The 14,103-nt window shown below is 36.4% G+C and overlaps 2 protein-coding genes across 2 annotated transcripts; both read right to left on the bottom strand.

Annotated features, from left to right (window-relative positions):
* Window positions 1-601: 601 nt before the first annotated feature.
* Window positions 602-1,639, bottom strand: LOC129446260 (trace amine-associated receptor 13c-like). The gene has a single exon (XM_055207212.2). The coding sequence runs from the start codon at window positions 1,637-1,639 to the stop codon at window positions 644-646; it is 996 nt and encodes a 331-aa protein (XP_055063187.2). The 3' UTR covers window positions 602-643.
* A 3,569-nt stretch (window positions 1,640-5,208) lies between these two features.
* Window positions 5,209-6,213, bottom strand: LOC129446262 (trace amine-associated receptor 13c-like). The gene is made up of 2 exons (XM_073873720.1): window positions 6,130-6,213; window positions 5,209-6,018 (listed from the first exon to the last, which is right to left on the bottom strand). Exons 1-2 carry the CDS (start codon window positions 6,211-6,213, stop codon window positions 5,209-5,211), a joined length of 894 nt encoding a protein of 297 aa, XP_073729821.1.
* Between the last annotated feature and the right edge of the window lie 7,890 nt (window positions 6,214-14,103).

Below are 14,103 nucleotides of genomic sequence, written 5' to 3'. Positions count from 1 at the left end.
TTTTTAACTTTATTCACAATCTGCTTGCTGCAGTCAATGTACAACATATAATGTAAGAGACTATATTTAACCTCATGCTGTTACTGTTGTATGCCATCATGATTCATGATCATAATCCATTAAAACTATTTTAATAGATGTCTCACTTTACCGGCATTATACTATTTTAGTTAAGATTTTCTGAGCTATCAGCGGATAGCAAATTTAGTTCATATCCATGTAGCATTCAAGATTTTAGGCTGGAATTATTATATATATTATGTACACTAAGTCTAGTAGTGTAAATAATGTAGATTTGATAACATTAACATTATACATTTTAAAAGTTAGAATCATCTGTTTGACTTCAGTACAAGCTAAATGTGCCAGTCTGTAACAAAACAGACTCTTTTGTTAAGGGCATGTTACCCCTGGCTCATAGACATCTCTTGTACACATCACAGGGGAGATTTTCAATATAAAAGTCAATAACAAAAAGGAAAAGTTGGCGCATCACAGCTGCAAATATAGAAAACTATTTTATTACATGTTCTCATTACAGGTGATGTTTGGAGTCATGTACAGTAGCTCCTTATCAGATCAGACAGTGTGAATATGATGACTTTTCTTATTACTATACAGTATTTCTGCAATTGTAGTTCAGTTAAACTTCATTCCTTGGCAAAAGATTGAAATATTCTGATAATGGTTCAAATATTTTTAGCGTCAGAATGTGTTTAACTGATACTCTAAACCATTTATAAAACAAGGCATAGATGATGGGATTCATACAGGAATTTATGCTTATTATCCAGTATGTTACATTTATTACATTGTCATCAGGTTTATGTAGCTGAGTAAGAACACCTATATAGTACGGTATAAAACACAAGAGGTAGACGGCCACCAAAATCCCTATGGTTCTCATAGCCTTGTCTTGTAAACAGACCCTTTTACCTGTGAACGAAATTAAATTCTGAGCCTGTTGTTTTGCTATGCATAAGATTTTTATATACAAAGAAATAATTGTACAACAAGGTCCAATGAAAGTAACCATAAGGTCTGTGATAAAATATTCAAATTTGACGACAAGTCTACATTCTCCTAAACAATTCTGAATCTTGTCTGTGGGGAATGTAGCATGGCTTAAGATGATGATACCAAATATAAGTGACCAAAACCAAATCTTAACAATACAAAAAATTGTTCTATTATTTGTTACTCTTGTCGCATATCTCAGAGGGTCAGTGATAGCAATGTAACGGTCCACGGAAACGATAATCAAATTACCAAGAGATGCTGAGATAACTACATAAAGAAAGTATGGAAATAACGAACAAAATGTCTCTCCAAAGTACCAGCATGAATCGATCAATTTGATGCCCTGTACTGGCATAACAATCAGTCCCACGATCAAATCCGACACAGCCAGAGAAAGAATGAGCAAGTTGGTTGGGGTGTGAAGCGTCTTGAAGTGAGAGATGGAGATGATCACAAGCAGATTCAGAAACACAGTTAACACGGATATTGCAGAAACGAAAATGTATAAAATAATGTCCGTAGCTTCTGCTTTGAAATCTTTGATGCATGATATATTGATGTGTGGAAAGCAGTAGTTGATAGAAAGAGTATCCAAATCCGATTCACTTTCATTGAACATTTCAGTGATTATTTTAAATTAAAAATATGGTTAAAAAGATTTGATTAAATTGCTATTCTGAAGCTGAGCTTTATTCCTCCTGTATGAAAGGTGTTCTTCTGTTTGTTATTGACTGCACTATGACTTATATCTGAAGAAAAAATTATTATTCCGCATTTAACCCTCCCACCTTTTTAATATTACCAGGCCTGGGAATGCTGGTTGATAACTTATTGTAGTTGTTTACTTTTTTAGATTTACAAATAAACCTTTAGGTATTTGTGATATTAACTTCATACCTCACTGAATTTTGTGGCATTTAGTTTATTTCTGTTTTAAGCCACAATGTGTAAGATTTTTGTAATAAAATATCCAAGAACCACTTGCACAGTGTGATATAATTCATAGTTGCGTACTAAACCAAGAGTTCACAAGGATTTGTAAATCCACAGAAATTCCTATTTTAAATAATGGCTTGTCCTTTGTCATTTGTGCTGTTCACACATGCAGTGACGTTCCCTCTTTTTACCAGTAAGACATTATTCACACATCAGTATCAAAATACCGGTAAACTCGGAGAGAAAGCGGAAGTTACCTGTGGCGCGCGGCCGGCGAGCTCCGTCCGTGTCGTATTTGTAAACGGCGGGTTATGACTTAATATCCACGGTCCGTATTTTGTTGTTTTCACATCTGTGGCAAACGGTCGCGAAGTTGCTCGTGACCAAACAACATTGCGTTAGGCGGCGTCAAACGGAACCTGCGCGTTTGCACATTAAGCTTCACAGATGGTGTGCTAAGGACGTCGGCAATTTGGCAATTAGATGGTAAGCTGTTTTAAACAACTTTGGTGAAGAAATGTGGATGTTAACTTCAGGTGTGCTCGACTTTTAAGCAACATGTGTGTGGAAACGTCCGTAAACAGTCTGGGGGAAACCGCGTCACCTGTATAAAAAACTTTCTGATTGGCCCGCCCGATCTGTCAGCGCGGTCTGACGTCATCTAAATGCCGGTAAGGCTATATTTTTCGTTCACACACAGCGCTTACCGGTAAATTACCGTTAATCTTACAACCTGTCTTACTGGTAAATTGGGAGCACTGATTTATCGGAAAGGTTCTGTTCACACATGACATGTTAACTGCAATTTACCAGTAAATTACGAGTAAAGACTGTATGTGTGAAAGGGACTAATGTCTTCCATTAGTGAAGTAATGTGGATAGTGAAACAACATCTCCCATCAATCCACTCTTCTTCATAACTTCATAAAGCTTCGCCTTTGTTATTGTTTTGAAAATGCAAACATTAGTGGTAAAATCCTACATATTGTGCCTTTATGACAATCTATACTAAATGTGGTTGCAAATGTTGTCAAACCTGGCAACTCTTTGTGTGTCATATTTTTGAAGGGCCCCTATTTTTTCCGTTCCATGATTTTACATATGTTTTGGTGTGTAAGTGTGGGTTGATTCATGTTATTACACGGCTCATTTTAGTGCTTGATTCTGATTGGCCGGTCGCAACATTTGCTGGTTTGTATTCCCAGATAACAATCACTCAAAACGAATAACACACTGTAACCCAGATGCATTTTGGAGGCATCTAGTGGTGAGATTGTGAATTGCAACCAACAGCTCACACCTCAATTTTAAAACGCATATGGTAGCCGCCACAGGACAAACATGTCGTCATTTAAGAAAACGTAAGGACGAAACGCCCTTTCAGAACCGTTTAGGGCTACTGTAGAAACATGACAGCGACTTCCATTGAAGAGGATCTGCGGTGAATGTAAATAAAAATGGCTCATTCGGTATATATTATACTGCATGGAAGGTCTGCATTTGTTAAAAATAAGCAAATAAAAAATTTCAAATCAATATTTTATGTGTCTTATCTTACTTATGAGGTAAATAGCCGTGTTATAAGCGGGATAATGTACAGGCAGCTCGTTGTTGCAAAGATTAGGAAACAGTTTACTTCCGCAGTAGTTTCGCCCACTTCTGATTCATTACCTGTAAGTAGTCTACGTTTTAAACGCTTGGTAACGCCCATGAAAAATCATTAAAAAAGGCGCCTGCCATAGACGCGTTTGGTGTGATCGGCCCCTAAACCATGATTCAGAAGTTTTGAGCAGTGCAGAGTAGCGCTTGTTGTTTGCCGTTTTATGATCACAAATGCAGACATGGTTTTATTTTTTCGTATCCTAGTATTCTTTGGTGTCCTTTAGTATCCTTACCTCACCAATCTGTTAGTCCAAGTTTTTGCCATATCAAGACTGGGCTAATACAATACTGGCCGGCTTTACAGCAATTTTGACCAAAACACACACCCAGTCTGAAAAACTAGCTATAGTCTTTTTTGCTATCTTACATAATGTAAAGATTATTTAGTGAAAATATAACCTTGGTATCTTTAATATTTACAGGGTAAGCTCATAATGCTCATAATCTTATAATGTGATTGAGACTTTAACCTGTATTTCATGGACAAGGTTGCATATTATTGGCTTGTTTGACAAAATGTTAAATGTTCAAGCATCTGCTGAATAAACAAAAGTTAATGCAAAGGTGGAGAAGTTAGGTTAAATATCTCGGGCTGAACAGGGCTGAAAATAGCCATAACACACTGAAAAAAATGATTCATTGAATTGAATCAATTTTTTTAAGGTAAGTGGTTGCAATCAATTTATTTAAGCTACATTTAAACAAAAAATATTAGTAAAGTAAAATAAAATATAAAACTTTTGTTTAAATGTAGCTTAAATAAATTGATTGCAACCACTTACCTTAAAAAAATTGATTAAATTCAATGAATTATTTTTTTCAGTGCATGGGAACACCCATGATATGCAAGTATGATAGTTTGCTTGTGCTAAACCTAATGCCACTGAAAAAAACAGGCTGTTATTTAGCATATTCAATTAGTCAAATGTTTTTAACACGATAGCTTTTTATTTACAACAACAAAGTTAAAACAAAAATCTGAAGGAGTGCAAAACTTTTTTTATAAATAATTACATAGATTTTCTGTTGGTATTGTGTCATATATTTAACTACTAAAATCATTTATTTTCTTAATATGAGAGCCCTGTTGTCCTTTACATAGGACATTACATAAAATAGGCATAAATAATATAAAAGCAAAAACATAGAACAGTGATGTGAGCATGAGGAAGTTATCATACATGTGATAGACACCAATAAATTAGATGTTCTGGCAGTTTCGCTCTGGAAAGTTAAATTAGGGCATTTTTTATCAGATTAGAATCATATTTAACATTCAAATGTGTAGATGGTTAGCTTTGTGTATGTATTTTGTTCCTTAACTTTTCAAAGGTGATTACAAACATCAAGGGAAACAGGAAACATTTAGAGCTGAATATTTTTATTACAGTTATCTCCTAGGCTCACATTCACTGACACTGAAGTTTTTCAAATAGCTCATGTGGTACTTTATTGATATCAAATATTTTGACATATCAAAGTGTGCAGCAAAATACATCACTAAAGCAATAATGTGATGTTATTTGACTTTTAATATAACACACATCTGGTCATTGTTCTTCATTGTTGCTGTCGTTTAGGTGGGTAGGCCTACAGATGGTCACTGGTTGCCTCTGTGAACACGCTCAAATATTCTGACGATGGTTCCAGTATTTTCAGAGACAGAATGTGTTTAGCTGATATTCTAAACCATCGATAAAACAGCGCATAAATTATGGGATTCATGCAGGAATTCATGTACATAATCCAACACATAATATTGATTACAGTCGATTCATTTGAATCATAACCTGGAATAAGAGAGGCTATGTAATACGGTATCCAGCACAGAAGATAAACCGTTATCACAATTCCTAATGTCTTTGCTGCCTTCTTTTCTGACCTGCTGGCATTTTTTAAAGAGTTTAACAGTCGAGCTTGATGTTGTGCTTCACAGAAGATCTTCCCATACAAAGATATGATTATAGAACAAGGGGCCGCTAAAGAGACAATGAGGTCTGTGACAAAATATTCAAACTTGACAGTAACAATACAGTCCCCGTAACAAACACTTTGATTTTTTGTATAGAAGATTGCATCGTATAACATAATAACAGAATAAATGCTTGAACATAACCAGTTTATAATGATACAAAAAATGGCTTTGTTGGTTGTGACCCTCGTGGAATATTGCAGAGGATCTTTAATAGCAATGTACCGATCTACAGATATAAAAACTAAGTTACCAAGAGATGCTGAAACAACCGTATAAAGAATAAATGGAAATAAAGAACAAAACGTCTCTCCGAAGTACCAACAAGTCTCAATGTATCTGACACCCATCAAGGGTATAACAATCAGTCCCACGATCAGATCGGCCACAGCCAGAGAGAGAATCAGCAGATTTGTTGGAGTGTGAAGCTTCTTGAAGTGAGAAATAGAGATGATCACCAGCAGATTCAGAAACACAGTGAAAAATGATGCTAAAGAAATAAAAATGTACATAACGATGTACTCCGCTTCAGGTTTGACTTCTTTGATGCATGACAGATTGTTGTTTGAAAAGCAGTATTGGATTGTTTGGTTGCCTGCATCGTTTATTCCCTTATTAATCATTTCAGATATTGTCAGTTCAAAAGTGTTAATCAGAGAAACATTTTGAGTTGTTGATGTTCAAGGTAGTTAGTCTGGTGACTTGTTTTGGCCTTTACTTATACTAACAAAGCACATTAGTCCCACCCATATTTTAAATATTCATAAGTAAGTAATGCTTAATGTATACAGTAGTGAATTGCGTTACTTTATTAGGTAAATTATAGTACATTCCTATATTGTTTTCCACCGTCTTCCTTTAGCTATGCCGGAAAATTTATTACATTTTATACTGGATTAAATGCCAGTAAAATATTTCTAAATCAAAATGTTTCTAAATATTTAAAATAAATCTTTAAATCTTATTCTTGAAATGGTAACGCTTTACAATAAGGTTGAGCAATGAGCAATACATTTGTTACAGTATTTATTAATCTTTGTTAATGTTAGTTAATAGAAATAAAGTGTTTAATTGTTTGTTCATGTTAGTTCACAGTGCATTAACTGACGTTACGATTTTAATAAAGCATTGGTAATTAACATTAACAAAGATTAATAAATGCTGTATAGACGGTTTTAGCGGACGCACGTGATACACGTCTGGATCCGAACCTTACTTCCAGTTTCGTTTTTTTAATGGTCTGACTAGTTGCTAAACTGATCTCTTGAACAAATGCCTCGTCGAAAATAACTAATGTTTTGGTTTCCTAGGTAATCTATGTGTTGTTTTTTTGCTTGTTATATAAATAAACTACGTTTAAAAACTTTGTTGTTATTTATTCTTAGCGGAGTTTAGCGGAAGTTACGTGCTGACCACGACAGCCGCTTGTTTATTTTGTTACTACTGAAATGGTCTATAGACCGTTTCATCAGACGCACGTGCGGTGACACGATACGCGTCTGGTCCTACCTTTACTTCCGGTTTCAGTTTTTTAATGGTCTGACTATTTGCTAGACTGAATTCTTGAACAAATACCTCGTCGAAATAACAAATGTTTTGGTTTCCTAGGTAATCTACGTGTTGTTTTTTGCTTGTTATATAAATTAACTATGTTTATAGTACTTTGTTGTTATTTATTTTTAGCGGAGTTTACCGGAAGTTACGTGTAGACCACGGACGCCGCTTGTTTATGTTGTTACTGCTGAAATCGTCTATAAGTGCAGTTCATTATTAGTTCATGTTAACAAATGTAGTTAACTCATGTTAACTAATGAACCTTATTGTAAAGTGTGACCATTGAAACATTAGATCCATCCTCACTGATAGACATATTAGACGTGATTTCTGTTGGGTTTGATTTAGCTTTATTTTCGAGATGTATAGGTCAGTTTCCCGGACAGGTATTAGATTAATCCAGGACTAGGCCTTTTAGTATTTTTACAAACATACCTTACAAAAAAAATACTGGTGTGTATCTTGACACAAAACCATGGCATTGATATATGTGAAGATATGTAAGTGCAAGATATTTTTTAAAATAAAGGTAGCCCAAACATATGTTTAAGTATGGGACTAATACTGTATAAGCCCTGTACTGGAAACCACCACATAAATTAGTTCCAAAATGTAAAACTTAAAACGTAGAGACTGTAGTACTGAAATTTGGTTTGGTTATATTAAACTTTCCAGATGTGTTAATAGATTCAGATGTATTGTAGATTGCATTGTACTGTAGAAACGTATTGTAGATTAAATTATTCCTAAAGTTTTGGAAGCTCAAAATAGAAGTGTGCAAGTCCTATTGCACTTATGCTTTGACACGTTTTTTTTGGTGGAGCGACGGCTGAATATGTTTTTGGATGTGCACATGTTACTTTAAATTGATTTTATTAACAGTTCATGACTGACAGGTGTGTTATGGCCTTATTGCTTATCAGATCAAGAGGATACTTGTCATTCAAGCATTTAAATGACAAGAGAACAATGATAGCTTAAACTGTTTGTTTTGTTGTGAGATAAAGAAAACGGACAGTTTCTGATGTAAGCGACCCCAGAGATGAGAAGCTGTTGCATCAGTCTGTGTTTATTTCACACCTGTAATGAGCGATATGAATATTGTTCAGTGTGCAAACACATCTTCAGCAAAACATAGCAATTATAATTGGTCCTCAGAGTTTTAACAAGTTTTCTAACTTTAGTAATAATATAACAAACTAATGATGTCATGTGTCCTACGCAAGTGACTTTCTTGAGAGAGGCCAAACCTGTCAGCGGCAAAGCCTGTATTATAGTATCAAATGACAGCTATTCTTACAATTTTATACACTTTTTTGTTGTCTTTCCTATTTTTTTTTTTTTCATTCTTCTGTTACATGTTTTGTTTGTACTGACTGTAAGTTATACTTAAAACGGATGAACTGAATACAAAAGCTATTCAAATGAAACTTAGATCTACTTAGACCTGTCACCCAACGACGACAGCCCTATTAACTCCCCCTATGCCAGTGCATTTATGAAATTAACAATTAAAACTGTCAAAATGTCTTCCAGGTAAACAAAGACAAAACTTAAGTCATTGTATTTGGAAACAAATAGGAAATCTTCAATGTTAACACACACCATGACTCTAGGGGTCTAAAGACACAAACTAAAGTCAGAAATCTTGGTGTAATTTTAGACCCTCCTTTTTTATTTTAGACCTGTGTGACATGAATTCCTGTAGTCATAAAAGCATTAAGAATTCAACTTACTACCATCTTAGAAATATTGTCAAAATTAGATTAGACTTTTTAAGACAGGACTTAAAGAAACTGTGCGGGTGCTGCATGGATTATTGCAATACACTCCTTTTTGGGATTCCCCAAAAGACCATTATGGTGCTTTTCCATTGGATAGTACAGCCCGGTATGGCTAGGAGATGTTTCCATTGTACACAGTACCTAGTAGAGGACTTCACGGATCCACTTAGATCCGAAAATGATTCGAACCGAGATCCGAGCGGGTTCAGGTCTAAAAGTTTTGCGTGTGCCTCAGACACAGGTTGGGTATAATATTAGTGGCCTCAGGTCTCTGTAATTTAAAATGAATGTGTTTTTGCTGGACGGACCTGAAAAGACTGAACTATCTTGCGTGTGTGCATCGAGTCCTTTTCCACCTCTCATCTGTTTGCCAAGAACGCTTGTGACATTGTGGTGGTAGGTTAATTTTCATTGAACCTGACCTGTCAATCGATTTCGAATGCACATTGTAGAGTTAACCTTTGTGTTGTCTTCAGATAAAAATGGAAATAAAATGTTGCAGCGGGCCAGATTGGATGTGAGGCCACTGGGTTTTATTTTGTCTGACCAATGCTATCTCACAAGAATTCTTAAATATTTGTACGAGTTGGCTAATTCGTATCAATTCATACAGTATGACCACATTCGTAAGTTTTGCTAAGATTTGCCTTGACCCCTGTGAGGTTGGGGTTGGGGCGGGGTTAAGTGTTCGGTTTCGTTGTTGTTTTTCATGAGAATTGTATTCTTTTGCACGATTAACTTTGTTTTAATTGATACAAATTTGTCAACTCGTAAAATATGTACTATTTCTCGTGAGATAAGGGTGGTCTGACTGGTGTGTGTGGGGCTGCAGACTGCACACACGTCAGTGCCATGTACATTCATGTCCAGTCGGGTTAAAAAAAATTGCCACTGGGGTGACTCGCGTCTCATTTTCTCAGGTATGTCTCGGGTCGGGTTTTTTTTTTTAAAATAATAATATATCCACGTTGAGATCAGGGAAAAAATTATCTGGGACATTTCGGGTCGGGTACATTTCTTTGGACCCGAGAAGACCTCTAGTACCTAGTATCTCATACTTTTTTAGTACCACCTCGGTTGAGGTTCCCAGTGAGGCGTACCGATACTAAAACATGGCATGTAAACACTCCAAATCACTAATTGGTCCAGGAATCGTCACTACCAGAGTCATTGCTAATGCAAGATTAGCTTACCCTTGTGTGCTGTTGAGCAAACCAATATGTCGTCATCTGTGCTTTGTTGTACAAACTCCCTTTTTAGCAGTGAAAAGCATTCACATATTGAGAACGTCATTCCATAAATATGCTTCATTGCTCCTATATTGAACGTTTGTTTGTACTGTGTTTGGATTGATGTCACGGCAGTAGAGGTGGGACAACTGTAACCATAAGGGGGCGTGCACAGCTTTTACGCCCACGGCCGGCGAAAGTTTCAATTGTTTCCAATGGACGCTCTGTGTTTTTCAAAAAAGCCAGCAGCTAGCATTTTTTTCTGTGCTGAAAACCAGCACTCTGTGTTTTTTCCTCGCTCAGCGCCGAGAGTATAAAATATTCAACTTTGGGTGAATGTGAGCTCTCACACGGCCGTCCAATCACAGTGAAGGAGGGGCAAGACAAATATCACAACAACCAACCGGCCCATCGTACAACGACTGATACACAAAGCAAAAGTATCACAGCAACCAAAGAAATTCGGCATCCCCCAGGCGTTTTCAGATGCGTTTAAAAGCTTTGGTGTGCACACCCCCTAAGTTTATAATCCCACCCACTCCGAAGCGGCACTAAAGTCCAATGGAAAAGCTATGCCCAAAAACATAAACGTCATAAACATATCAAACATTAATATTTTTCCATCTTTCACTGACTTAACTACCTACACTCTAAAAAATTTGCTGTAATTTTGCAGCTGGTTGCCAGTAACTTACTGTAGAAAATAAAGTCAAAAAATGTTTCATGTTCATTTAACTTTGAACAAAATGTTGCCAGTACTGTAAATAACATAAATGTAAAATCTACAGTAAGTTACTGGCAGTTAGTTGCCAGTAATACCCATTAATACTGTAATTTCTACAGACATTTTTTACAGTGTAACTTTCATTTATTTCTACAACTTGAACCCTTTAAATGCCAGTTTTTACATGGTACCCACTGACTTCCGTAGTAGGAACAACAAATACTGTTCAAGGCAGTGGGTAGCGTCAACTATGTGCTTTTCATCATTTATCAAAATATCTACTTTTATGTTCAATAGAATAAAGAAACTCATACAGGTTTAGAACAACATGATGGTGAGTAAATAATGAGAAAAATTACATTTTGGGTAAAATGTTACTTTAAGGAACAGTGCCATCCTTCTCATGCTAACAAGCTACATAACAAAACAACCAATGAGTAAATAGCATAAATAACAGAAACCGATCCAGGCCTAAAGCTTTGTTATTAGCATACTGTATATGTTTGTTTCTTCATTAAATTGAGGTTAGAGCTATTAAAAGAAAACAAGTCATTATGCAGCATCAGAGTGGGTGGTGAATGGGTTGGTCAGTCTGATCTACACATAATATAAATGACTGAACAGTAAAGAGATCAGATCAAACTCTTATCAGGAGGAGACGTCACTCATGGCCTATGAGACAGAAGATATTGAGACTAAATACTGCTTTCCTGCCATTAACTCATCTTGCATCAAGACAAAACGCTCCACACATGAATACAATATCATGTATGTGTTTTTTTCATTGCTGTCAGTATGGACTGTGTTTCTGAATCTGCTGGTGATCATCTCCGTCTCTCACTACAAGAAGCTTCACACTCCATCCAACATGCTCATTCTCTCTCTGGCTGTGTCCGACCTGCTCATAGGACTTATTGTGATACCTGTAGAGGCAATCCAACTAATTGAGGCATGCTGGTACTTTGGAGACATTTTCTGTGGATTGTTTTTAATCATTATGGCAGTGCTTCTCTCAACAACTCTTAATAATCTTGGAATCATTGCTGTTGACCGTTTTCTTGCCGTGTGTTACCCTTTACAGTATGAACGCACAGTAACAATGACTAAAACTTTTATAATCATCTGTCTCTGCTGGTTTTACTCCACAGCATTTAATACTGCTCTTGTAACTAGCAACTATTATTTGAACAGTTCACACAGCACAGATGGGTGTTATGGAGAGTGTACGTTTCTTTATAGTTTTGCATGGAGGATTGCTGACGAGATGGTGTCCATCTTTTTGCCATGTATTGTGCTAATCACTCTGTATTTAAGGATATTTTATGTGGCAAAACAGCAAGTGAAAGTTATAAACTCTCTGATAAAGAGAGAAAAACATTTAACAACAAGTTCAGTGAAAAGGAAATCTGAGAGCAAAGCTGCTCTGACATTAGGAATCATTGTGGTCATTCATCTGCTTTGCTGGTTGCCAGTATATGTATTTTTTCTGCCAGGAAGTATAGAAGTCCCAATACCTGTCATAAACACCATGCTTTGGACTGTGTATTGTAACTCAGGTCTGAATCCAGTTGTCTATGCTTTATTTTACCCCTGGTTTCGAAAATCAGTTAAACACATCCTATCTCTTAAAATTTTAAAATCATCCTCTCTGATTAATAATTACTAATGAGACATCAGTCCAGTGCATTTTGTTTTTTCATTTGTCAATCCGTCAAAGCAAACAAAGCTGATTTTAGATAAGTTAGTAGATTGTTTGCTTTTTAATTACTCCCTTTTTCCACTTACTTGGTTTTATTGATTCAATCTCTTGTCTTAACTGCCTGAATGTGAATTTTGTGGTAGCACAAACAAACAGGCTCAGAAAAACATTTCACATCTGAACAAAGCAACAATTTATCTGCATTCAGGCAAAGGGCTTGTGTAATATTTTCAAAATCAGAATGATCTTGGCAGATCAGAACAGCCACATATCTCTGTGCCTTTAAAAAACACCTAAAGAAACACGTTTCTCTGTTTTCACAGTGTCTCATCTGCATTGCTGTTAATATCCCATAGACTGTACTTCTCTTAGCTATTCTGTTTGTCATTTCTGGATTCATGTTGATAAAATAAAAAGTGTTTTAACTGTTACATTTTGATGAAAAAACACTAAGTGGACATCATGGAAAATAAAAAATGACCTTAAAAGCTCTTCACTTGCCTCACAATTCAATATGGTTATGATTTATAGGGCCATGATTCAATGCAACTGACCCAATTCTTTTATTATTATTAATACAAAACTTTATTTTTTAGCAGATGTCAAATTATAGTTTGTCTATCTCAGCAGTATGTAAAAATAAAATGTAATGATACTGCACTGTGAATATAAGCAAACAAAACAAAAAAAGTTTTGACTTTGTCGGAGCCGATGGTGTAGTGGATGGTGCTCCGAAACATGGTGCAGACGCACTTCTGGCGACCCGAGTTTGAATCCCGGCTTGAGGTCCTTTTGGCAATCCCATACCCCTTTCTTCACCCTATACTTTCCTGTCATCTCATTAATTACTGTCTATCTAATAAAGGCAAAAATGGCCCCAGAAAGTTTTGACTTTATAAAAAAATCTCTAGCAGCTCTCTTACCGATAATTAACTTGCATCTTGCATTTAAAAAAAAACGAAAAGCCTGCTTTTTATGAAAAAAACGATGCCACGTCATGACAGACAATTTGGGAATCCCTACCAAATTGGGAATACCGGCTCGACACAAACACTATAAAATCTGTTGAACATGTTAGGTGTTAGCCAGCCAGCAGCTCTACAGATGTCAATCAGCGAGGAACCACGAGCTAATGTCCAAGACGATGCCACACATCTCATACAGTGAGCTCTCAGATTAAAAGGACATGGGATGTCCTGCGTTTGATAGGCAAAGGCAAGTGTGTCCACTATCCAGTGAGACATCGTCTGCTTAGGGACAGTTTCCCTTTCTGCTGACCAGAGATAAAGAGCTCATCTGAGGTTCTAAAGCTTTGAGTTTGGTTCATGTACAACCACAGTGCTTGGTCTGCCTCCTTCAAGGGGAGCACTTGCAGGTTCACCACCTGATCTCTGAAAGGAGTGGTGGGAACCTCGGGCACGTAGCCAGGCCGGGGTCTCAGTGTTACGCTGGATTCAGTGGGCTGAACTAAAGGCATGAATTGTCGACGGAAAATGCATGGAGGTCACCTAGCCTATTAACGG

This window comes from Misgurnus anguillicaudatus, chromosome 12, assembly GCF_027580225.2.
Source record: "Misgurnus anguillicaudatus chromosome 12, ASM2758022v2, whole genome shotgun sequence".
Taxonomy (NCBI): domain Eukaryota; kingdom Metazoa; phylum Chordata; class Actinopteri; order Cypriniformes; family Cobitidae; genus Misgurnus; species Misgurnus anguillicaudatus.
The sequence above is the reverse complement of the archived record's forward strand: the minus strand, read 5'-3'. Positions and strand labels throughout refer to the sequence as shown.